Genomic DNA, 27126 nt, shown 5'->3' on the forward strand with positions numbered 1-27126 from the left:
TTTCAGACATGACAAACCCCTTTCTGCTATCAAGGAGGTAGGCATGGAAGGCAAAGAGGCCAGCAGTCAAACCCACCAATAAATCAGATATCCAGAGCTTCGCATCAAGTAATCTTCAGGAGAAGTGAGAAAAAATTAAAAAATAAAAAAAAAGAAAACAAACAAGCTATATATTCCTTGTGTCCTTGTGTTTTCTTTTCTTCATTTTTCTATCAGTTTTAACTTTTGTGATGCATGTTCAAGCTGCTTATGGCTTCCTTCATCATAGTGTCTCAGCAGACTAGTCTGTTTTCATCTTTGAAGTATAGCCACACTTTATATTCTCTCTAAACCATTCATCTTCTCCTTCCACAATTTTACTGGTGCCTAAAGCTTTCTTTTTCTTTTCTTTCTTCCTAACCAGTCATAATTTGCATCTTCCTCATCATCTTAATATTCCTTCAGAGTTTGAATATAGGCTCAAAGGCCTATTGCTCAAAATGCAAATAAGCCAATATATTTTCTTCTGCTTTTAAAGCACACGCATGTACAAAAAAGCAAGGCAGAAGGTAGCACTACTGTATTTGTACTTTTTGCCACCCTTAATTCAGTTCCGTTTTTGGATTAACAACAGCAAACAACAGTATAATGAGGATTGTGCAAATCTGTTCCCTAAAAATCAAACATGAAGCAAAAAAGGCACAGGCAAAGGAAGAAAGGTTTTCTTACACAAACTGAGTTTTTTCATAAAAATATGGATATAATTATGGTCATACCTGCATCAATGCCAACAGGCCCAAATATTTCCTTCAACTGGAGTGCCAGTTCAGGAGGTAATGTTAGTTCTAGGCAATCTATATTGAAGGCTGCACTTGATGCTGGTAGAAGGTTTTGTATCTTGGCTTTATTTTCATCCCCGCTTAGAGTTTCAATTTCTTCTTTACCACGTATCTCCCTGGAACTCCCCTGCGTTTCTTTATCTGTCTCCAGTTCTTTATCGCTCCTAGTACCCATCAGAGGTGCATGATCCATTTCCAGTAATGAAGTAGTCAATTTGGAGTTCTCTGCATTACTTTCTGAAAGATTGCTGTCACTTTTGCTATTTAATTCAATTTCCAAATTGGTAGATGTTGTGTTAGGACCATGAGGCAAAGTCATGGGTATACATAAACCTGCATCAAGTTGTGAAACTGATGGCTTATTTATATTTTCTTCAACAGGACTCTCAGACTCTACCTTCTGCTTTCCTGAAATGGATGGCTCAATGCTACCTGCATCACTGCTAGGCGCTGCATCTCCAGAATTTTTCAAATCCGCTGAATCATTCAATGAGGTAGCAGTCAATGAGTCAGACACATCAGCATCTGTCACAGTTGCCTTGGTAGCCCTACTTTCTGCAACACTGAGTGATGAGTTCTTGTCTTCTGAAGGCTCAGAGATATCACAAGCCCCAGTTACTTGTGGCATTTGTTCGCAGTCTTTGAGATTCTCACTATAGTTTATACTTGCCTTGAAATCAAGGTCTGCAACAACTGGCTCAGCTTCTCTTACTTGAAAGGATTCAGTATCAACATCTTTGCATAACTTTTCATCAGAGTCTAACAGCAGACCTGTGGCCCAGTCTATGTCTTTGTTACATCTTTCATAAAGATCTTTCAGAGCTTCAAATGAAACAGACTCAAAGAGCTTACACAGCATATTTAGCTTTTCAGACTCATCAATATTGATAAGTTCACTTTCTTCCACAAACGTACTTTTATCATACATAACTCGATAGGGTATTTTTTCCTGAGAATCTGAGGCATTGTCTACGTCTTTGGGTTTGAAGCCATCTAGTCTGCCATGCAACACTTTGGCAGTCTCGGGAAAAAGCATTTTCTTTTCTAATCTCCACAAGAGAGCAAAGTCCTGTGATTCAGTCTGTGAATGGCTACTTTTCTGTCTACATGAGCACGCGTCATATTTCTCTTCTGCTGCATTAAGCATAGGCAAATGTTCCTCCTCTTTGGGATGGGGAAAATTGTTGTTTGTAAAAGTGAGGGCCAATTTGTGATGTTTCCTCATTCTCTTATTTTGCTGGGTTTTTTTCTCACCTACTGTTTCGCTAGCTACTGGTTCAGGTTGGTGCGTATGCAAACTCTTTGTATCTGGTTGCTCTGCAGCGTTCACAGGTGTCCCACGAAGCACATCTACGGTCTCAAGAGCATTTCTATTAGTGTCACTCTCGGTATTTCTACCTTCATCAGATGGATTTGGACTTGCCTTTCTCATTCTCCTTGACCTTTGCTGTCTCTGCTCTAATGAGCCTGAGACAGGCCAATGTCCTATCATTTGCAATTCCGGTGTAACTTTATCTGAACTAAGAGAGGAACAGCTAGAGGCTAAATTTTCTTCCTCATGTCCTTTTTCAACATTACAGGTCCCAGGCAGGCCCGCTTGCTCTTTACCTAACCCAGGGTGCTGCTGACCAGGAGTTTTAACTTCCTTATCGCTCTTCAGAGAAGATTTTTCTAGTCTTCTACTTCTTTTGACTCGCTGTCCCATTGTTTGTTCTACAGGCCAGTCACCCAGAAAGTTCAGTGGTTCTGGTTTTCCTGGTGCGTCAAAAGCTGAACTGCTTGGTTCTACTATGTTACTACTCAGTGTTGATTTTGGTTCCATACATATTTCGCCAGATTGTTCAACTTCAGTTTGAACTTTGAGAATGTCATTATCACTGTGTTCCTCAACTCCCCCTGTATGCAAGTACACAGTTTCTTCAGTCGTGGTCACAGCAACCTCTTCCACTTCTGTTTCAGTATTTTTTTCTGTTTTTTCTCCATTTTCTTCTTTCTTCTCCAAGGGCAGTTCTTTTTCTACACAACCTGATAAATAAACATCCAAGTCATCTTGAACAGTGCTGTTCTCGGAATTGTGTTCCACTGAGTTATTTTCCATTTCTTTTTCCTCTTTCTGAAAATGTTCAGGATCGCAGTTACTTTCTAATGGTAGAGAAGTATTGGGAAAAGTTTTATCATCTTCAGCTAATTCAAGAGGTTTCACGTCAGAAGCAAAAGGTTTTTCTTCCTTTACATCAGAATATGCCTCTCTCTTTCTGAAATACAAATGGGAATGAAAGGTAAACCCATTTAAAACCTTCTTTAAGCTCTTATCCACATTTTTAATTTTGGCTTGGCTATTTAGTATTTTCAAATTGCAGACCAGAAACTACCTTTTAGGAAACTAATCATCCAGCTGGAGAACTCTAGTGAGAGGAAAACAAATTTATGACAACTTAGTCCTAACCTCAACACTCCTTTATAAAAAAGAAGGAGCTAAGAAAAGCAGAACTTTCCTTGGTAAGTATCCCTTTTTCACTTCAGCATGGGGCTAAGAATACTTTCTCAGAACTCTATTTTCCCCCCATTCCCAGCATTCAGTTTCATACTGAAGCACTCTGCTACCAGACATCTCCTCCTTCAGATCAGCAAACCTGGTAAACAGGCTTTTATTTAATGACTGTTGCTTTCTCCCAATAGCCCGATGCTAAAGCAAGTCTAGAAGTTAACTAGGAGAGGATGGGCCTTTTCTTATCACACCATTTTTCACAATCAGCTACATTCCATTAATTATCAGAGCCCACTTCATTTCAAATACATTAGGTATGCAAAACCCAAATGAAATAATAACCACAATAAAATCTGATTTCCTATGCATTATTATATTGCATATACAGCATTATTCAGATTAGCCACTACAAAACACTCATGTATACAACCAACATAAATTTAGATAAATCTAAACTAAATATACTCAAGTAGATAACTCGTTAATACTGCACGAAGATTCCACCTTCTAGCACAAAGACATCATCTAATACCAACACACAGACTCAGAAATAGTAATTTGCTCATATTTGGGGCTACATTCTTTTGAAAAGCATTCTACAGATTTTAAGTGTTTTGTATCTACAACATACATCCAACTGCACATTTCTAAGATAAAAGAAAGTCAATCAAGATTGGCTTATTGAAAAGTAACACACAGCCATACCAGGAGGTTTTCAAAAAGCACCAAAGTTGACTAGATCCTTTGACTGCTCATTTCTAGAAATCCTGAAACTCTTAAAAATTAAGAAAACTATATAGTGTATTTCTTTTTATAATTTAACTAATTTTTTTTAATGCATTCACTGTTCAACAGCATTATCCAGGTATCCAGATTCTATTGCTATGAAGTTTGAATTTTTAGCCTTTTTTTGAGACTACAAAGCTAGTAAGGCAATCTAACCTATGGCTTTCCTTCTGACAAGGATCTTCACTCCAGCCTGCAGCTTCTGATTTGTCTGGGACTGAAGAATCCAATATTGAACTAACAGTAAGGCAGCGTTCATACCGTTCCAACATTCTTTTGATCTTTTCTTTAGATACACCATGAATGTTTCGCCTATGAATTAAAAAAAAAATAATTTAAAAAGAAACATTTCAGATTTGTATACTACAATGAAAGAAGAGAATAATTTAATAATAACTTAATGATAATACGTTTACAGCAAGACTAACCAGAGAATTCAGGGGGCCAGGGCAAAAGCTGTGAAACAGCAATTCTTTCTCTATCAGTGCACTAAGGCATTCCAAACAGGGTATCTCAGAAAAATCGCTGCTCTACTTGACTTCTCCACCCCACCTGGTGGCCCTGTTCTGCAATAAGATGTTTTGCATAATACTAAAATCTAAAACCTCACCAATAATGCATCTTCATATAAGTATCAGAAACACACTATATCAGATCCTGACAGTGATGCAGGATATCAAACTGGGTACGGAAGATTTCTGAATTCAGTTTTCCTTCTCTGGTTTTGCTAAACTAAGAACTTCTCGAGCCTTGAGGAAAACCTATTCACCTATTATTTTGGACACCCTTTGGCTAGAAATTGTCACTGACTCTGTTAAAACACTAACTGGCAATGTGCTCTGCGTCAGTTCCACCTAGAACAAGTGAACCTGCCAATGGCGGCAAAACAGGTATTAGGAGAAAATGTTTCAATTCTATTTTAGGAAAGAAAACAATCTTCCTTACCTGATTTGCAAAGTGGCCAACCTTAAGCTAAGCGTGCAAACTCAGACAACAACAGATACTATGAAATCACAAAATAACCTACACTGAAAGGCACCTCTGGAGGTCACATAGTCCAACCTCCTACTCAGAGGAGGTACGGCTAGATCAGGTTGCCCAGAGCTTTGTCTTGTCATATTTTGAATATCCCCAATGACTGAAAGTCTATAAACTCTCTGGGCAAACTTTTTCAGTGCCTGATGACCATCGAAGTAAGTTTTGGCGTTTTTTCTTTTATGTAATCAAAATTTTCAAAGTTCCAACTTGCTTATGTTTGTTTTGTCATATCTCTGCATGATTGTGAGAAGAAATCTTTTCAGTCTTCTCTATAAGCTCCCAAAAGGTAGCTGAAGACAACAATACGATCCTTCCTTAATGTTCTCTTCTTAAGACTGAGCAAACTACTCTAGCTCAATTCAGTATCATCTGCAGATCTGCTAAGAGTGGACTCCGTCCCAACATCCAAGTCATAAAAAGGACATTAAATAGTAGTGGCCCTAGTATTCATCCTAGAGGGACACCAGCCTCCTCTTGGACTTTGAACCACCGATCGTATCCTTTGAACCTGTCATCTAGCCAGTTTTCTAGTTACCTTATTATTCCCTTACATAGGGTTTAAGTCTTGCCTATTTTTGGTTCTAAGTAATGGCTCTATGACTGTGTAGAAGGTCCTGCTAAAGAAGAGGCAAACAACAATGGTGATGCACAGGGGTTTGTCCCTCTCAGGCCACAAGGTGCTGACTGCCTTAAGCTCACTGACAGCAGAAACATTTCAAGTAAGGCAACAGACCAGCCAGATGCAAAAACAGCCCCAACCTGACATTATTTTTGCAACTTCAGGAAACGAAAGGAGCAGTCACTATACCTTAAATGCAAAAGAATTGCAATCATAAAAACATTACATAATATCTAATGCTAATAGTATCTTTTGTATGTAACTACAATAAAGTAACAGGAAAAAAATATCTTAATACATATAAAATAGGGAAAAAAATACTAAAAAGCTACTTATTACCGCAAAAATCTTGACTGTTATCTTGCTACTTTCACCAGCCACTGTAGTAACTGATACCTTTTTAAAAATAATAGTTCATAAACTGTGAAAGACATACAATCTAATATGAAATTTTCCTTTACATTCTTACCTTTCAAGTTCTTTTGGTTTAAACTTCCACCAAGTGTCTGGTTCTCGGAATATGACTTTGTATTTGAACTGCTGAGCCTGAATAAAACAGGTATAAAACAAAGCCATATGATCCATTTCTTATTTCTACAAAAAAGCACACATACAGCCTGCTTCTTTAAAGATATTTTTTGTATTTTTTGAAACCAACCGAACATTTGGAATAACATACTTTGTTCAGTGTTTCACTTTTTATTATAGATAAATGGAGATTTTTAAAATCATGTATATGCATCTCTTACTGTAAAATTAGATGTGTGCCATGATCACGGGGTGTGGGGGGGATAAAATCACTATTTCATATCATCCCTTTAAATATTCTACCTCTGAGTCAAGACCGCAGAACAGCTCCTCTTTCCAGGTATAGCATGCACATGTCTATGCAGCCTCTCCAAGCCAGAGAAAAGCCTCCTGCTTACATTTAGAGCTGACCAGATGTGAGCCCGTTTCAAAACAAGCAACGCAGTTGCATTAACACAGCTATTGTGGGCAGCCTATGAGAAACCTGAGCATGCTCCAAGTCAATAGTCCTTCTACGGTCTAGTCTCATCATGACAGAAAAGGAGCCCAAAGTCTAATCAGGAGAAACACTGGGAGTAACTGTGCCATTTCTCCTTGTTCCTGTTTTCAAAAAAATTCTTATCACCGTACCAAACCCTGCGTTTCCTGGAAGAACTTTTGTTGTATCTTTATTTCAGTATACATCATCAAGGACTTAATTTATGAAAGAACTGTTAATCTGACAATTGCTAATAAATGCAAGGATAATAAAATAAAACTTTTATTAATAAAAATTATCTGTATTAAGTCCCACTGTTCACTGATCTATTACCACATGCAGCACATGTAGGGCATCTGCTCAAAAGCCATCAGTTCTATGTACTACACTGTGATGTGTTTCTATACCAAGGTAGGAGAAATCCCAGATCTACTTTATGATATTTCTTCCAATATATTATTTCTGTTAATCAGAACTAATTTTATAAAATAATGCAGTTCTGTAAGCATAAAAAAAAATTATTAAAACTACCAACCAAAATGACAAATGATCAACAGCAAAATAAAAGCTAGAGTCGAAACGTGCTGATGCCCATTCAGAAACAATTATGCAAAAGGTGAGAAGCTCCAGAAAACTGGAGTATGAGAAACCTACAGAAGAGTTCACCAAGTTACTTAAATCATTAAAGAGAACTTTGGAAGTTGAATGTAGATTGCTTTTATTTAGTACTAAATATAAGATGGTCACTTTTAGTCACTAAATAAAAGCACTACACTACTAACAAAATAGTGCAGTTGCATTATTTTGATTACATCACTTCAATAAAAATTATTAAGCAAATATGTACAACTTCAAGCAAGCTAGCAACATTTGGTAGCCCTGCAACTGGTCATCTGCTATCTGCCTCTAGGTCATATTTAGGATGAAACTAAGACTAAGACTGAGTTTTCAAGTTTCATGGAGCATCAAACATCAGTGTTATTAATTAGTGCTAATTATATTTTAGAAGTAGCTTAGAATTTTACTGATCATAAAGAGGAACAGTATTCAGTTTCCTCAACAATATTTATTTTTGCTCCCAAATGCAATGCAGTTGGCTTTGTCACTTGGAAACTAGGCCAGGTCAACACTCAGATGTGCACGGAATATGACACTGAGTAACACGATTCCATTGTAACACTTTTCTTTTAAGTCCAGACTTCCTTGTGGAATAACAGCTACACTGAGAAAGACAATCTCATTTTAAAACATGTGTTGTTGCCATGCTGGTCAATAATCCCTTTTTAAATCGATCAAATTGTAATACTAACCAAAGTAACATAAGGCTTCATCTCCCATGCTTGTATGTTTGTGTTGTCTATTATTATAGGAGAGATTCTCATTTCAAATGCTTCTTTGGCTGAAAGACACACGTGTGCAATAGAATGTGATACAGTTAATTTTGTTATAATAGGGTGTACATGTAACATTTATACTAATTTTCTAAATTTGTAATATTTTAACTACTGCGTAAAGAACTCTTGCCACAACTTGATCTGTTTCAGGGTCCTCTTTCATTTTAGAAATCCCCCCTTCACATGTAAAGCTACTGAGATATGGCATTATTCTTTTGAATTAACGTATATATGATAATCAAGGAACGAAAATGCAGATGTAAAATGCACAAAGATGGCTAATCAACCAGTAAATGAAACTAAAAAAAAAAAAACCAAACAACTACATGATCACCTTAAAGTGGACTTCTTTGTTGCGTACAAAATTCTTGGCTTTATAACAGTCTTAAGATTAGTCCACTCTGTAAACTGTATAAAATATGAAAAGTTATTGTAACTTAAATACACAGTAATGAAGTGTTTAGAATCACTAGCTTTGAGATACAGTGTTTTTGTAGCTATGTTACAATGCATCTGAACAATCGAACTTATCGTTGAATAACACGTTTCTTATTAACCCATTTCTCCATTGATGAGAAATGTGGTAGCAGAAAAGTGATCATGGTTCAAATTTAGCAAATAAAAGTTTAAAAAGAGTTGTTCTATGGTGAGCTTAGAGAAAGCCACTATCAAAAAAAACCACTAATTATGGAAAAAAATAAATCATTTCTTCTGTCTTGCTTTTATAATTTTAAGTTTGCCAAGAATGTAATGCTCAAGAGAAAAAATAATCAAGAGCAAGAAAATATCTATGTAAGTGTTATCTGTAGCAACATCCTCATTACTTATTGCATATGCATATATAAAGGCTCATCTCAGAGGAAATATTTCTGGGAGATGGTGCAGATTACCACTCCAGAAACAGGAGACAACCCAAAATACATACCATGACAAAATCTGAGGACAAAACAATCTTTTAACAAAGACACTGGCATAGTTAATTGCAAAAGACACAATGGACAGATGACTTCTGAGTTTGTGCTCATATTCTTTTTCCACGCACATATTAAAAAATATTTCTATGATGGGATAAATGCTTGTCCTGTGACACGGATATTACAAGACAGGCAGCTTTTTAAATGGCACACAAGCATTGAACTGTAAACAAGCAAGCTAGTCCCTTATTTCTCACCTCGTTTCCTGTTCCAGTCATGTGCTTCCCCTAAGCAATCGGGATCATAATGGTATTGTCCATGTTTATAAAAGTATTCATCAGTACTAAGAATGATTCCACCCGGGTTATCCTCAAGCAAAATCCTGTGAAAGACCAAGAAGTAAATAGCTTTTCCCCCTTTTCCTCCCCAGCCCTGATATCTGCTGCCATATATATGTGTATTTAGGCTCTTGCACAAAGGGATTATTTGGAATGGAAGTAGCAAATCCAGGTAAGGGAAAAAAATCATCTTAAATCCAGGTAAAGATGATCTATAATAATTTCCCTCTGTTCCCAAAGACTGAGGATATCTGGGGGAAAGAGCTGACAAAGGTTCCCTACAAGTCTCATTTCAAAAAAACAAGGGAGGTATTTTTCCATCTACATCGAGTGACATACTTTCACACTGACAAATACACATACAGTCTTAATTGCACCAAATATTTCAGCTGCCAGCCAAAGGAGTCTAAGCTTAATCTAGGCTTTTGGAGAGTTAAAAGAGAAATCAAGAATTCAACCCAAGAAGCTCCACACGTACTACTTACACAGAAGAATTCCAACAGTGGAAGGGAAATTTCTGCCTATAAAGAGATGGTGTATTTCCATCCATGTTATTGGAAGGAAACACCCAAACCAAACAGTGACTAGAAGAACACAGCAGACCTAATACAACTGCAATGATCCTCTGCTGACACACGCTCCTTCAGTCAGTGACAGAAGTTAAAGCTAACCCCTCCTACTTCAATTTCCACTAAAGGTGAAGGAGCTGAAAGCAACTCAGCTCTGCGCAATTATTATTACTCATCTTGCTGCATGTATCATGTAGCTGGCAATTAGGGCATAAGCGTAACTATTTACAAATGTCAGAAAATTGTCTCTGCCTGCACTAAATCCTGCACACAATTAAGCAATTTCTTTTAGAAGCTCACAATATAGATGTTCTACCTTGCCAAATATGATTTTCCTGATCCTGGAACACCTCTGAGAAGAACAAGTACTTGACCTATAAGTTGCATCTTTTTTCTCATCATGTGACAAACAGGTGGCTGCTGTGCTTGCGAGAGGTTCAATTTTGAGTTTCTATCTTGATTTCCCCATACCTTCAGAGAAGGGTTGCTATCCCAGGCATTTGAAACCACTGGAGAGGAAAAAAAAAGTCCTTTTTCCAAAGTCCTATAGTCTGAAACAGGTCTCCACTGCCCTGGACTAACAACCACGGGAGTTAGAAAGCTGTGACTTCCACTGGATGGATAAAACACGGGAGCCATGAGATTCCAGTGTTGTTGAGGTTGACAGGACGATGTAGAACAATTTAAGTCATAACCCTGCTGAGTTTGCTGAAAATCTGCAGGTTTTGGTGTTTTCAAACTGGATGTTTCAAGTGAGACATATGCCTCAGGAAGACAAATGCTCTGGTGGCTGTTAAAGGCAGTCACTACCACTTCATGCTGTTCCAGGCACCCTGAATTAGGATTTCCAGTGACAGCTACTCCAAGTTCCAGAGGTCTTTGAGAGGATTCACCAGAAGCAGCAGCTAGACTTTTTTGATCCAAAACAGTATCTTGTGTCTGTTCAGAATTTCCACATGATACTTCTCCATTCCATTGTTTACAGACTTCTGAAGCTACATCATGCTGAACATGTATTTCTGACAAATCAGACTCTTCCAATATCTGTGCAAAAGTGTCTGGTGCAGCTGGTGAGCTTGTCTGGATGCTCAGCTGACTCACTGGTGGCTGAGGACAGCAGAAGTTTTCTAAAAACTCATTACTCATCCCTGTTTGCTGCGGAAGAAGTAGGACATCGCAAGCTGAATCAGACTTTTCCCACTCAGGGAATTCATTAAAACCATCGTGTTCCACAGAGTGCTCATGTACTATTTGGTCATTTGCAGAATTAGGCAATTCATCACTTGAGCTGTATCTCTGAATGGCGTTTTCTATTAAGGAATCCAGTTCTTCAGTCAGCTGCACATCAGGTGATAGTACCTTTTCTTTTTCTTCTTCAGAATTACTTTGTTCTGCAGTACTTTCCCCCATTCTTTCATTTGCAACAGATCTTTGCTGATTAACAAGAGCTAGTGATGATGCCACTGAATCAAAACCCAAGGTTTTTGAAGATGCTACTCCTTTGGCATGGGTGGACAGCTCTAGCAGATAATCCATAGCATTTTCTACTGTTGAATAAGGTAAAGAGAATAAAGCAACAGTCAGCTGAACAAACACGAGCTGATGTGAATGCATTTTTTTTACTTGAAGGAGTATTTATCACAACTAAAGAGACAACCAAAAGCAGTTCACCAACTCATCTTTTAATACACCTTCTGCAACTCCCTTGACCTATTTCTCATTCGAGGTAAAGGCAGAACTCAATGCAGACATATTGCAAAATAACAACCTAATAAGCATGAAAATTACTAAGTAAACATTGCCCAAAAATTATTAATTTTAACTGGGAAAAAAAAATCAGAACTGGGTATTTAAATGGATACTCATTTCTAACCTAACTCATACAGGCAAAATAGTGTAAAATGAACTGAAAAACACTACTGAGGACTAAAAAGATTAAAGTATGCAAAATGGCTAGGCCCAATTGAAAATATCATACCTTATATAGTCTGAAAAATTCAGTATCTGCACTAATTCTTTGTAAAGCGACTAAATGGAGTATAGGTTGCCCTGACACAAGTATCATCTGAGCCCTAAATCTAAGCTTCTGTTTTCCTGAAAGACAGTTTACCAAAAAGCCTAAGTCCATTGAAGTGCAACTCTTTCTGCAAACATGTTAAATAAAATCTTCCTTGTCCTTCCATCTTCTCTACTTTCTGAGAGCAACTTATTACTCATATGAAAAAGATGCTAATCTTTCAATTTTTAAACTATTATATATATATATATAGTATAACACAATAATGAAATTAGCATATTTACTGAATTCTCCAATAAGCTTCTAGATAAATCTGTGATTTTGATAAAGGTAAATCTTATTAAGAGTTCAAAGCATGAATCAGTAATACCATCAATTTAAATTTTAGAAGGAATAACAATGATAGCAACAAACGTGAGAGTTATAAACTCCATACAATTTAGGTAAGGCAAAAACAGCAATAAAAGCAGCCTTTTTAATGGCTACCTAGTTTTCATGCACACAAAAAAAATGCCAAACTCTGCCTTCTTTGCAAATAGTCTTAGAAAAATCTCAGCTAATCACGTGATCACATGAACAGATTAATTAAAATGCTCCATATATGACTTATTCTCCTGCTAAATAACTCCTCAGACGTTGCTATGCAGCATCTCATCCATTACTTTTATAATAAGTGAATAAACTTGTATATAGAAGAATTTCAAAGCCACAAAAGCATGGAAACGACTGGGCACAGGCATGAAAATAGTCTGCCAGGAGAGGTGGGTATGTAGCTTGGCAGAACACAGGGGAAGAAACACAGTCCAAGCAAGACTGCAGCGAATTCAACATGACAAACAGAATTTATCCTGCAAAAACTAATCCTCAGTGGAGATGACAAGATGACAGTGCAAAACAAAGTAAATTAAAATCTCAATTCAAGTATTTAAGGAAAAGCAAACGCTGCCAGGACCACATACTGTGTACCATTGTCTTAAAAAATGATGATCTACAACATAAAATACGCCTCCTGCAGAAACAGTTTATGCATCTAGCAGATATGGCACAGGAACTAATTGGAAAAAACAGATTCTCCTCACAACTCTACCACTGCCTGCTCTGTGTCACAGAACGAGCCACTTAAACCGTACCTCCATGTATGAAGCACACTGCTACTGCAAATTACCAGCCTCACAGAAACATTGTCAAACTTGGAGAATCTTGCATTGAAAGAGCTATAAAATTTCAAAATATTATGACTCACCTATTCATTAAAAACTAAACTCACAAATACGCTTGCAACACCCACATCAAATTTTCTGGAGTCACCCTAGTTAAGAGCTGTCTGCATATGGAACAAAACTGTAACGCCAACTGTGCATTATTTACCTTTAAAATCACATTCAGACAGAACCATATAAACCACACTAGGATCTAGATCAGAAAACATCTCTGACATGCTGTTGAAGAGCTCTTCCTTATTGACGCTATGCACTGCTTGTGACACTGAGTGGCCTGGGTCCCCTTGGGATACACCAAAAGCAGTTCTGTCAGAATTGCCATTCTTCCGAGAAGGACTCCCACCAGTCTTCCTTCTCCGCGGCATTTTATTTTCTAAAAATCAGCTTGCTTTTCGATTTAGTTTCTTCACATGAGGCTGACAGCACCAAGCTCAGAAATCACAAAAAACCTCTCGTAACTGGGATACGGATAACAGAAATAGCAGACCTGGAAAAAAGAGAACAGAGAAATTTTATTGAAATACACAGTCACATTTCCATGTCTCCTATTTAGATAGCTAGAAGATCAAAAAAATACATCCGCATCCAGGAAAGCATTTTCTAGAAGGCTGCCTTTCTTCTTTTCAAATGGCTGACAGCTAAATAGCAGCCTTATTTTTCAACTAACTAGATACTGAATCTGCGTCTGGAAGAGAGAACAAATAAAATGGAGCTTAAAAGAATAATCCATAAGAGTAAAGGAAGCAATACAAGGCAGCCAATTCACAAATATTCCCCTGCTAACACCTACTGATGACCAGTTAACATTATGGAACACTTACATTCTCTGTTAAAATTCACAAATTTTGCTCCCCTTACGAAAGTATTGGAAAATGTAAGAGACATCTCCAAATCTTCCTCATACTTGATTTTTTACAACTAAATAGTTGGGGTTCTTCAACGTTCAAACACTAGCGTAGGTTGCGCAGAGAGGCTGTGGAGTCTCCAACCATGCAGATTCGCAAAACCTGACCGAACATGGCCCTGAGCAACCTGCCTCAGGTGACCCTGCTTGAGCAGGTGGGTTGAACCAGATGACATCCAGAAGTGCCTTCCAACCTCAGCCTGTGTGGGTTTTTTTTTTAATTGTTAAAAACATTTTACAGCTTTATAAGCCATAAAGCAAGACAACGCTTCTGTCTGCCCACCCCCCCCCCCCCACTCCTGCCATAAAGCCTTTGAATAAGTCTAGTTAAAACATTATGGCATCTCTAATAACTGCAATTACTGCATTAATCTTGTCTAGAAAAGGAAAGCGATTATTAATTGAAGTACAAGCACAGAGTAACTACCAGAATATGGTGAGATCTCACTTTTTTTCTTTATATCAAATAGTATCAAAGCTCTGTTGTATTCTAGGGATGCTCATAATAAACTAATTCATTTTTACAAATAATTATTCAGAATTACATCCACATATGCTAAGGCAATGCACAGATCAACATTTCGTCTCATCTCATCTAAAGTCTTAGTAAGATTGTAGAAATTTTAAGACCTATCAAAAAGATAGATCAGCATTGCCCAGGATTTCACTTAAAATAAGGCATTTACCATGGCCAGTATCACAGACAGATATTTTGACACAATCTGCTTTGTTTACCACAATATTCACAATGAAATTCCTGGACAGATTCCTGGGTAGTATCTTCTGTTGATATTACCAAGCACAATAAAAGTATATAAAAATAGATGCCTGCGTACATGCAAAGCACACCCTACTGTATTACATAAGACATAACATTAACATGCTCAACTGAAAGGAAGAATTTTCACTTGCTTTTAAGAGCAAACTCGAACTTTACAGAGGATTTTATCTAGGGACTTGCCTTTTCAGATAGTCAAGTTTCTCTTTTTGAAAATCAGTTTACTATGAAGGAGGAAATAATTTTGAATAACCCAATAGCCAGACTTGCAGGTCAGCTATATTTATTGGTTCTGGATAACATAATATGAATCAGTCTGTAGTTTGCTGTAGATGAGGGTGGGTTTTTTCCCCTCACAGATGAAAATGGAGTTGTAATAACATAATGATTTAGAAGAGCAGGGCTGTGCTGAACACACTGAAAGGGAATTCTAGACAATTAGCCAGAGGCTGCAATATGCTTGGAGGTTCTCTAGTCAGTTCTGGGTACGCCGTTTGACACGCATCCAATTAGAAGAAACAGCTGTTTCATTTTAGCACTGATGAAAAACAATACTCTTGTGGCAGTCTCAACTTCACCTTTAAAAACAAAGCAAAACAAAGCAAAACAAAACCCACGAGCACCTCCTCACTCATAGTTCTTGAGAAATAGGCATCTCATGATATTAAGGATCTCCTCCCAAACAAACATATGTACAAAAATCTGCCCGTATGAGAATTACCTTCCAAATTAAGTAATCTTACAAATAAGAGATATTAAGATATCAGCATTCTCACAAAATAATGTAATTTTCAAACCCTACTAACCTACAAGAGAAAAAGTAGACTTGTCAGGTCAGGGCACTTTAATGTCATCATCTTTCTAGCTGGGCAGAGTTTATTTCTGATGGTAGACTACGAGCCTCAGGCAGTACTGCTACCCCTAAGGAGCTGGATGGATGCATCACAGACATTCTGTAGGCGCAGACACACGTAGCCAGAGATCAGCATCCATAACAGGCAAGCCAGTCACTACAGAAACAGGCAGGTACCAACATAATCAACCTAACACAACACATTTTTCTTTCCTGTTTGACAGACAGAACAATGAAGCATAGACAAGTGGCCAACCTGGCACAACAAGAGGAGGGAACAAGATCTCAAGTCTTACTTGAGATCTCAGCACCTTACTAACAGCATTCAACTTCCCTTTGCAGTGAAAGGAAAACAAATAATTTCATAAACTAGTTCTAAGAATGTGTTTATAATTCCCTAGGGGAAAGAATTAAAGATGACCAATGTTCCCAGTAAATATGAAGTGTCTGTCAGTTATACAGAAGAGAAGAAATATGCAAGTTTTTTTTCCCCCCTCCCTCTCCATTTTTTTGCACTCTCATACCTAAACTGATAAACTAATTGATGAAGCATTACGGTCTTAGGAAAATATATTAAAAAATCTTCCATAAAGCATGTAGTGAATTTAAATCACCGTACTTGCTGCAAAGGAATTCCCTTGCAGACACATGATCCAAAATGTTCCATTTTATTTCCATTAATACAATTGCCCATAGAAGAAATTAATCCAAAATAGCAGCAGTATAATAGTCATCCTGATCAGACTCCTCACATTAAGGGGAAAAAAAATGTCAAAAAAAAAACCAAACCAACCCTTCCAGGCCCCAACATAGGTAAAGCAAATTGTAACTTAACTGCAACTTATATGTAACTTATCGGGGGGGGGGGGGGGGGGGGGGGGGGGGGGGGGGGATAAAAAAATAAAATGGTACTCTTTCTTATGACACATAATATAATAATATAAAGAATTCAAAACATTTAAACTAAACCATCCAAATGAAAATCTAAGGCAGGGGAGGGGGCATCCCCAACACCCTCCAAAACCAAATGTGTTATTTTATTATTTTTAGAAGAGCTAAGATTTCATTTCTGTTAGGAAGTAAGTGCTAACAGATTTGTCATACACAAGCCTTCACATTGCTAAGCGGTACTGTTGAATCCACAGACTTGCTGTAAAGAATTCTCATAGAACTTTGAACAAATGTAAAAAAAAAAAATAAAACATAAGGTTACAAATGCATTTTCTAAAATTAAGCTAAAAGGCATGAGTCATGTTTACACTGAGGCTACATTACATTTGTCCAGTTAAACATCTTTTGTTTTCCATAGCAAAAGCTAGAACTTCCCCCTTGCTTCCTAAGAACTGCTATATATTGTTGAAGAACTGGATTTTTACAAAATCAAACAAAAGCTACTATAAAACAATATTAGGCACCACCTGACCATCATAAAATTTCTGGAAAAGCAATATGTCTCAGGCTTGAGACATGCATTATTGTTTCATTTTCAGTGTAGTATGAAAATGCATATGCAGTTGCTGAATAAAGATCTGATTAAGGCCTGACACATCTCATACGTCTTTTACACTGGGATATCTTAGAAACCACATGTAGTAGCTTGCGTTTTCAAGATCTGTCAAAATTCTTGAGTAGACTGGACTGACTGCAAGTCGTATTACACATATACCTCAAGTACAGTACAAGAAGGAAACAGGTAGTATTCAAAAGAGAGAGAACACATGTAATAAAGGAAGAAATATACTAAACTACTTTAAGTGAGTTAGTTGATACCAAAGTATTGACAAAGCTCTTTAAATCAGAGATACTGCAATCAGGAAATAATCACCAGTAAACATAATTTTTCAAAGTCATTATGAGAACTTATTTTTCAAGCAAACAAGAAAAATATTCTAACCACCATTTGAGGTTTACTAAAAGCATTCAGCAGCACGGGACATTTCAGGTTTACCTGTAATCAAGTTCAGATGACAAATAAGCTATCAGTATTACTTCTCTTCCTTTCTTAAGGACAAAGAAAGTCTCCAGCCTTGACATAATGTAATACTCAATCAATATGACGAAAGCTGCCTGATTTGTATATATTTTTAAATTTGTCTGATCAATTTAAGGACATTAACTCACATATAAAAGAGGGTTGGTTTAGGGGTTGGGTTTTTTTTGGTTGGTTTTGGGGGGTTTTAAAGAATTTTTCAATTTCAAACTACATTAACATTACATGATAAATATTTTATTTGCATCTTTTGGCTTTTAAAAAACAGTCACATGTATATATATGGACATGCTGGACACTGAAAAAAAATAAATCTACATTTGTAATTCAAATAGAACAGTAATTGCATAGAACTTACATTTTCAGCTTCACTGAGTTGCCCCACAGTAGGTCCCTTCTCATCTTTCCAAAACCAACACTGATGCCACATTTAATAAAAATCTGCTGTTAAAAAAATATAATGCACTCTTCTGTCAGGAAACCATACTTTCAAACATAAAAATTAGATGTCAGCAGAAGTGGATACTCCCTCCTGGCAAAGGAATGATCAGAACACAAATTAAAATTGATATTTTGCTCACAGACCATAGAACAAAGTAGGGATTTAACAATGAGCAATACACATAGCTGTGCTTAGTCTACTAAAAACAATTAATATTTTACTGACAAAGTACACAACATGCCAAGTTGAGCTCAAATGTAACTTTTCCTAAGGATAAGAATACCTACTTGATTTCAGCTACTGATTTGTCATCTAAAAAAGCTGACTTACATCAGGTAAAGAAAAAACATAATGGCAGCAGAATTAGGAATAAAAGTAAGTTTCCTCACTTGTCATTCCACTTGGTTCTTCACCACAGTTCTTAACCATCCTGAAGATGTTTACGTATCTATGCTGGTCAAGAAATGATTTGTTCCATCGTGTGGTGGATTAGGCAAAGAAAACCTGGAACATCAAAGTCAGAATACGTTATTGACAGATATACCACTAACTTGCAATGCCCTACCAATGCTAAAACACTGCACTTCTGTTCATCGAAGAGCCTGCAAACTCCTAATCCACTGTGTACACACCAAAGACTTCAGATGTACTCAAAGCCCGATTTAATTCCAGTGTACATATTAGCCTAATCAGCCTAGAGCTCACTTTACTGACAACAGTCTTATGCTTTCAATCAAATTAAAATCAGCTTAAAAAAAAAAAGGCAAACCAAACCACACCTACGAGCATACACACCTAAATCAAGTAAAGAATTTGGAACAAACATTCTGTCGCACACCTAATACAGCAGGTTGAGGACTCAACTACCTTGTAACACTCTTCACAAGAGATGGAGAAACCCAGCTCCTGTTTTGCACCTAATCTCACTCCACCGCTCTAAAGAGTTAAGAATTGTCATCGAAACATACACAGCACTTCACATAAGCAAGAACTTGATCATGAGGATCCAAATTTACAAAGTAAAGGACAGGCTGCAGGCAGAGAACACTATTCACCCCACTCTCAAACACATGGTTTCACAAAAAATACACCAGGAAAGGCTCAATTTTACAGAACATTTCATTTCTGAATATAAATTCAGACTAGAACAGAATGAAAAGGCTGAAGCGTACCTGATAACAGCGTAATGCTACATTATTTCCACTACTCAGATTTCTGCTTTCTGAATCAAGCTCTACGAATGCAGGCATTAAAACACAAAGGTTATCTCCACATTTTTTCACTTGCACTTTGAAGTCTCATAAATGGAGTAAAACAAGTTAAGTATGTAAATAGAAACAGAGAAAAAAAATAAATAGAGAAAAAACATCCAATGAAATCAAACTGAGACCCAATCATTGTACTCTAGTTGTATTCACACAAGAAGCTTTTCTTTTTGAAAAACATTCTAGTCCCCTCTCTAAAAAACACAAGGTAAAAAGGGGAAGAAAAAAAGGAAATGCCTTCCAGCAGATTTTTCTCAATAAGCATTAAGAGTAGCAAAGGAGACAGCTTGGGAACCTTTTGTGTGCTTCCATTTCTGACAGCAGTCAGCAACAGCACACCCCACCTAACCGCTTTGTTACTTAATGTGAAAATCTATACCCAGCTAGAAACAAAGCGCTTTTAAAAACACTTCAAGCATCTTTTCTGGTCTTTTCCTTCTCTCACTCAGTGTTATTCCTGCTGGTCGTTCCAAGGGCTTTGGCTATTACAACAGTTTTAACTAAGCTACTCTTTTTCACATCAAATTCTGTCAAAGTGCAAGACACTGACGCCCATGTCTCAATACACTTGCTTTATGCAGTCTGCTCTGCTAGGGCTTTTTTTTCCAGTTGTGATTTTTAAGCCCTGCGTATGGCCTGGACCAGACTGCCAGATTCTTTTGAGGCAGCAGCAGAAAATAAATCTTGCTTTGAGTTCAGAACAAAAGCTTTGTCCATCAAGTACACAGTTCAAGAGTACAAAACCAGCCCAACCTCATCCGAAGTAGATGCTTAGGAAGTAAATGCAACTTTCAGGAAGAGCAGAGCGCTGTTCGCTAGGAAGGACTCAAAGGCTTTTCTCCACGGGCCACATCGAAAGGAGAAGTCAACCTGCAGTGACAGTCAGATGGTATTTGACAGGTGACAGAAGCTGTCAAACTCCAGAACTCCACATCACGCAGTTTCCTTTTAAGCCAGGCAGCTGCTCTTGCTAGAGGCCCTCCGTACAGGTGAGCGCAAGCTCCCAGAACAGTGCTTTCTAAAGGACAGGCGGATCTCCTGCTGGGTGCACACGACTAAAGCAGTGAGGTAGGAGGAGAGCCACCAGTAAGCAAGTTCCCCAGCACCAGGTCTGCTTGGTAAGAACTACTTTTGCACTCACCCTCCGTTTGCTGTGTGCTGAAGGTCAAAGCCTGGGAGGTGGCAAAAAAACCAACTGGTCTTGGGATTATGGAGCACACAGATATGCAGCCTGACAAGCTAGAAAAAAAAAAAATAATCAACAAGCAGTTGTTTTCCTTGTTTGGGTGGAGAGGGTTGTTGGTTGGTTTAGAGGATTATTTTTTTTTTGCAGTGGTGCTTCTGCAGTTTCACATCTGTAATCAGTGCTACTGCTTAAGATTGTATTCCTGTTCCATATTATAAAACAGCAAGAGGGAAAGATTTGGAAAGAGAAAAAGAGAACTCCTGCCAGATGGAGCTGCAACTTGCCCCCATCATGTTTCCAGAGACTCTGTCCGAAAGTCAGGCTGAAGGGCAGTGAATAAGAGGAACACGTCTCTGCAGAATTACAGTTCCTCAGCACAACAGAATTTCCTTTTACATCCTCTCCAGGTGAACTTTCATACCTGTGTCCAAAAAGCCTTCAAACAGACAGCAGCGCTTGGATCTTGTAATTCAAGACTTGGTGCCTCTCTGAGTTGCTGGAAATAGCTTGTAACCTTTTATAAATTGCAACTCTGACAATATCTAGCTAAGCTACAATATAGTCTGATGCACAAAATATTTGAGTCTGATTGAAAAAAAGGAAAATATAACATTATAAAGCTGAGCAAAACTCTCCTAATGAGGTTAATTTTAATACTGCTGTATTCTGCTATATTACTGTTTCCTGTCTCTTAAGAATTTATTTTTATTTTGTTTCTGTGACTGAGACCTGGCCAAAGAATGAGCACTTATTTTAGTGCTTGGAAAGCCAGCAAAAGGGCAACAGCAAGAGTGAGTGAGGACTGGTTCCATCAAGATGAGAAGATACTGTAAAAAAGAAGTATTACTGAAGATCACAGGTGAGGCTTATTATTATGGGCACGCAAATGCAGGTGGCATTATAGAGGAAGGAAAAGTGGAAAATCAAAAGAATACTTTATTTAGAGTTTTCTGCAATGGCAGCAGTCAGGACTGGCAATAAATGCAAATGCTACTTCCCCAAATCTTGGCTTGCTTTAGCTGTTGATGCAAATGAAGACAGATTAACTTCCTTCTTATAGATGATGCCACAACTCTAACACGTCTGGGAACAAAGGGAAGTGGCTGTCAAAGACTCAGACTCCAGAGCACGAATCTTCAGACCTATGTAGACATCTAACAGGGCTTCTGCCATGTGACCAGGTCTTGGTTCTGCTGCGTCCACAGACAAAGGCTTCTCAGCTCCACAGCTTTCCCTTGCATGTGATAACAAAACAACTCAAAGGCAGCACTGTCTGGCCAGCTTTGTGCAGTATAATCTCTTCCTGAAGGTCTGCTGAAGATCTTGAGTCTGTGATGTACACAGTGCTGCACTCTGGTGATCCCCAGCTGCCACTTCCCTCCTAACTGCCTCACACAGTTTTCAGTTCTGTGATTCTAAATTAACGTTTGTTGCACACTGGGACAAAGCTGAAGCACAAGAAATTTCTGGACTTCAGCACGGGCTCAAACACAAAAACAAAATGAAGATGTGTTCAGGTCTGCAGAAAGCACGTGCAAGAACAGGAGACTTGCAAGATTGTGACTGCCGGAGCATCAGAGCACAAGGTGCACTGGAACATAAGCCAGATTTTTTACCAAGGTGTTATCTATTAAGCAGTAACCTCAGAACAGTAGCAGCCACATCATGAAGCTAAGGAGTCAGGTTGGAAAGAGACATAAAGCAGTTTGTAAAGTTTGCTGGTGGTCCACCCACACCAGCAACATGGGAACCACTCCAGGGTTTCACAAACAGGAACATACCATAGTGACACATAACACAGTTAGACAACTCACACCTATTCAAGTTGCATGATACAATTATAACTTAAAAAAAAAAGGCAAGAAACCAAATCACATGAAGAAAGCAAGACAGGAATGAGAATAGCTTATTCATATAGACATCCTAAATATTTTCTGGGGAAAAACAAACAAAAAAATATCACATATCAGGTCCTAGGCTGGAAACTACATTACACAAACCTATCCGGGCAATTATATCTACTTCATACATTCAAATGCACTTCCATTGCTGAAGCCACTAGGCCTGTTGAACATAGCACACACACACAGCCATTACACAGCTATTAAAAAGATAAAAACTATTTTCAGCTTAATATAAACCACAGATAGATGACCTCATCCTGATTTGTGTATCAACAAAAAGCTCACAGTCTCCAAATGACTGTCATTACTTACTTGATAGAGACTCAAACCTGTCATTTACCTTCAGAAAGTAGTTCACCTTAGATGACTTGAAAAAAAACATCAGCCAGGTCCACTTAAATGGTTATAATGGCGGTTCAAGTTAACACAGGCAATTTTTGAGATGGAACACAGATCAGTTACATAAACCAACCCACCAGGAGATCAAAAAACCCCAGTGGAGTTGCAAGAAGCAACAGCTGGAAAACTTAACCTTTTCCATAACCACAGCTGAATTCAGGAGAAAATATCAATGTACAGCTTTACCTAATTCTGAGGCGGTGTAACTGACAGCTAATTAATGCCCTACTGACATTTTTATAATAGCAAAGCCTCTGTAAGAAAAACAAAGGCAGCAACTTCCTAAAACTCAAGGATTAGTAATTCAGGAACTTCAGAGCTAAACTCAGAGCTAAATTCACATGCAGAAGAACTCTATATAAAATAATAATTATACTGATTATGTCAGCCATTTAGCACAAAGTACAGATCAATCCACAGGTAGGAGTGAAAGACAAGAAACCATGCAACACTTCAGAACTACATCCCCATGAAGTCCCTATTACAACATATACATGAATTCAAGACAACGTAATTTTCTCTTGTAAAATGGACAAAGTCACAGGTAACAGTCCACCTACACCATAAAGTGAAACAGCTGTAAGTATACCATGAATGTTTCCTAACACCATGCCTAGGCTAACATTTTTGCCAGGTACTACTGGACTTTCACACTGGTAACACTAAGAACCTTGCTTCCCTCTGCATCAGTGCGTTCCCCATCTGAAATGCCTTAATGTTAATACAATAGAGTTCTTAAAAAAAAAAAAGTGTAAACAAGACCACAAAAAATAGCGTAATTCCACAGTTAAAAACAAAACACAACAGGAGAAAGCCTATAAAGAAGAAATTAAAGGATTTTTAAGGTGTGCTTTGATGCTGTTAAATTTCCTTCACAAGCTCTTCACATGATCTATAGGAACACAAACTATTGCAACTTGAAAGTGCTGTAAGCACATGACACAAGCGAGCCCTGCCCTAGTCATGGTGACTGTACCCGTATGAATCAGGGCTAAAACTCTCATGCTAACAAACATGTACCATACCTAATTTTTTCTGCCCTTCTGTAATTTTCTTCAGGTTTGCATCTCAACCTTTGGCTCTCTAATCACATCCCAAGACATATTAACTTAAGCTTTTATTCCAGTGAAGGTGAAATGGATGAAAAGCAACCCTGTTACCTTCTCTGTTCTTTTGCTTTACCTGAAATAAGCAGAAAAACTCCAAAAGTATTTTGGATAAGTCCTATATGAATTATTCTCATCTTTTCACTGCAAGGTCCTACTGAAAGATGCGATGCATACTAAACTTTGTCAAGACGCTGTATAAAAACATTTTAAGGGTCTCTTAACAGTCAAATTGGTCTTAGTTATTTAGCACAAGAGTTAAGAAAAATAAATACATATTATTTTTTTTCCCTCTCCTTTGAAGTCAGGGTCCTCCAAAGCCCCAGTGACCTTATGGCTCTCGATCAGCACGTGGGAACATTACGCCACGAAGGACACAAATAACCGCACGATAAACACATTTCAGCGTTCGACCGTTCAAAACCAAACAACCCCTTCAAGTACTAAAACCCCTTTGATTTCGTTTTGCGGGGGGTGGATTTATCTTGCGGGGCTTTGCCCTTCGGGACACGCTTTTAAAGCTCCCTGGCACTCCTCACCGTTTGCTCGGGACCGGGAGGCGAAGCGTTTACACGGCCTCGCCAGCCCCGTCCCTTCCTCCAGCGCCCGGGGCCGCCGCACAGGCCGCGGCCGACGGCAGGGCAGGGCAGGCCGGGGCCGCCGTCGCCCTCCCCGGGGCTGCCGGGGGCGGCAGTCGGTGTTTCTTGAGAGGAAAGGCCGCCTTTCACCCGGAGGGGCGAGGAAGGTGGAGCAGGGGAAGCAGCCAGCGCCTCACGCCGCGGAGCGCCCGCAGCCCTCACCACAACGGCGGCGAGCGGCGACCCGGCGGCCGCTCCAGCCGCAAGGCCCACCCTGGGGCCGGCAGGCCCCAGCGGCGACGGGACCTATCCGCGCTTCCCCGGCCCCTTCGCTGCGCTAGCGGAGCCGCTAGCGGGGGCCCGCGACCCGCGGCCGAGCCCCCGGCTGGCGGGCGGGCCCGCAGCACAGCACCCGCCCCGCTGCCTCCCCTCCCACCCGCCGGCAACTCCTCTCCAGTGACGCCGGGGGACGGGCCCCTCCGTGCCACCGGGGCCGCCGCACGGCCCACAGCCACCCCCGAGATGGCGGAGGCCGCGACGCTATGGCGAGCGGGGGGAGGGCGAGGCTCCTCCCCGGTCCTGCCGCTCCGCGCCCAGACCCCGCCGGCCTTTACCTCCCGCCGCTCGGCTCGCTGGCTTCCGCCGGCGGCGGACGCAGGGGCTGGGGAGCTGCTTGGCGGCCGAGGAGAGGGGGAGGCTCCGGCGGAGCGTGCGCCGCGGGGACACAGTGCCGCTCTCCGTCCGGCCGGGGAAGAACAGCCCGGGAGGAGGCTCCGCTCGGCGCCGCGCCGCCCTCCTCCCCCCGGCCCGCCCCGAGGGGCCGCCGCGGAGGCCGGGCTGGTGGCCCGGGTGTCTGGACCCGGCCACTCTGGCGTCCTCCGGGTGCTGCCCGACACCTTCCCCCCTGCTGCCAAGGGGCCGTTTCTGAAGGAAAAGGAGAAGAGACCCGGGAGTGGCGGGGGGGGCGTCGCCTCCCACCGGCTGAGGGCAGCTCCCCGCCTGGGGAGGACCTCGCCACCTTTTCCAGGGGTTATTTGATAAAACTGACCGCCCATAGCGTTCACCTGTGAAAAGGGAAACGGTGTGCTCTACCGGTGCGGGGAAAGGCGGTGTGGAAGGACCGGCCTCGCCCGTAGAGGCCATCTTGATGGCTGCAGGGCGTAGGCGAGTTCAGCGAATGACTGGAGATGAGAGGCTGAGAGTATAGTTAAATCTGTCGGGCGTGTACTGGCAGGCTTCAAGTTTGTAACAAAAAGGATGAATGTTTAACTTCTGGTGCCGCTGCCCTCTTTTACCAAGCAATTTCTAACGTTGCAGCAGAAGAGAAGGCTCCTGCGGTCCAGAACGATGTGGTGGATTTGCGAGCTCAGGTGGGAGGAGAAATGATTTATCAGCGGCAGACGAGAAATCGAGACTTTTTAAGGAATCTGAGGAGAGTTTGGTGGGATCTGGCATCAGCGGTTGCAGTGGAGAGTGTGAACTGCAACAGGAGAACAGCGGAGCAACTGATCAGGAGAGGGCTTCGTTATCTGCATCAAGCAAGGGATTGTGGAAAGATGAAAGGGAAGAGAGATGTGCTTCTGACAGACTGAGATGACTATAAGCAGCTCTTAAATTAAAACGGCTGTGAAGCCACCATGAAGGGAACTAGGCACCTGAAAAAGAGGTTTGAATTTATCAACACAAAACAAAGGGCAAAGCTCTTAAAATGAAAAAAAAAAAAAAAAAACAAACCCAAAACCAAACACTCAAGATGAGGGGGTTCTACTGGGAAACTTCTCTGTAGTTTTATAGAAGTTTGTCGATCTGAGAAATTTCACGGTCAACAAATGGGCATTAACATATAATTGCAAAATTACTGATGAGGTTTACCCATTACTGATTTCTAAGAATAGGACTTCATTACATAGCCACAGGCATCCTTGTCAGCTCTGTCTCCCTGCCTGCCCGAGCAAGATAATAGGCTGGGTCTCAACTTCCTGCTTGTTCATCTGATTCCCAGGAGATGGGTGCCTTCTCACACACCATTGTCTGGAGATACCACCCCACCATCTGTATTCAACTGCCTCCCATCAGGGCACAATGCCTCTGGAGGACGTTGGCTGGAGGTGTCCCACTGGGATCTTCCTAGGGAACAGAAGTGATGGCGCTGCTCTGAAAGAGGAAGAGCATTTCCCCCCCGAGGGAAGTATGATTGTGCCCCAGCCCGAGGGTTCCTCACATTGTGATTCATCCCATTCAAGGACGAGGTGGCATCCCTGAGCCTCATTTGTCCTTCATTTTCCTTCAAAGAGGGAAACGAGAAGCAGCTTTTAGCAGACTACTAAAGCGCTGCTTATTTAGCAGCTAGTGTTACATGTTTCACAAGACCCAAGAAGTCACGGCCAGCTTTGTGTCTCGGTCACTGGTCACTCGTACTCCTCTGCTGCTTCCCTCTGGGGCCTGGAGGCTCCTTCCCTCTTCCACCAGCACCAACCTGTTGCATTAGAGATGTAACTAGTTTTAATGCCAATA

The 27126-nt window shown here is 40.0% G+C and overlaps 1 protein-coding gene across 12 annotated transcripts in view; it reads right to left on the reverse strand.

The window, feature by feature from the left end:
- The window catches only part of N4BP2 (NEDD4 binding protein 2), a 41255-nt gene extending 15694 nt beyond the window's left edge, over nt 1-25561 (reverse strand). Inside the window, exons 1-12 of one of the 12 annotated variants that reach the window (XM_054202378.1) lie at nt 25227-25561; nt 20193-20678; nt 19347-19471; nt 18564-18678; nt 18091-18264; nt 13356-13694; nt 10287-11517; nt 9321-9445; nt 8066-8154; nt 6219-6295; nt 4249-4404; nt 756-3073 (exon numbers count right to left, since the gene is read on the reverse strand). In XM_054202378.1, the coding sequence (XP_054058353.1) occupies nt 756-3073; nt 4249-4404; nt 6219-6295; nt 8066-8154; nt 9321-9445; nt 10287-11517; nt 13356-13572 (4213 nt within the window). In that variant the 5' untranslated portion in view covers nt 13573-13694; nt 18091-18264; nt 18564-18678; ... (1 more) ...; nt 20193-20678; nt 25227-25561. The other 11 variants (XM_054202379.1, XM_054202385.1, XM_054202382.1 and 8 more) reach the window with 11 other exon arrangements.
- Nucleotides 25562-27126: the final 1565 nt, after the last annotated feature.

The sequence above is a fragment of the Rissa tridactyla genome, chromosome 5, assembly GCF_028500815.1.
Source record: "Rissa tridactyla isolate bRisTri1 chromosome 5, bRisTri1.patW.cur.20221130, whole genome shotgun sequence".
Lineage (NCBI taxonomy): Eukaryota > Metazoa > Chordata > Aves > Charadriiformes > Laridae > Rissa > Rissa tridactyla.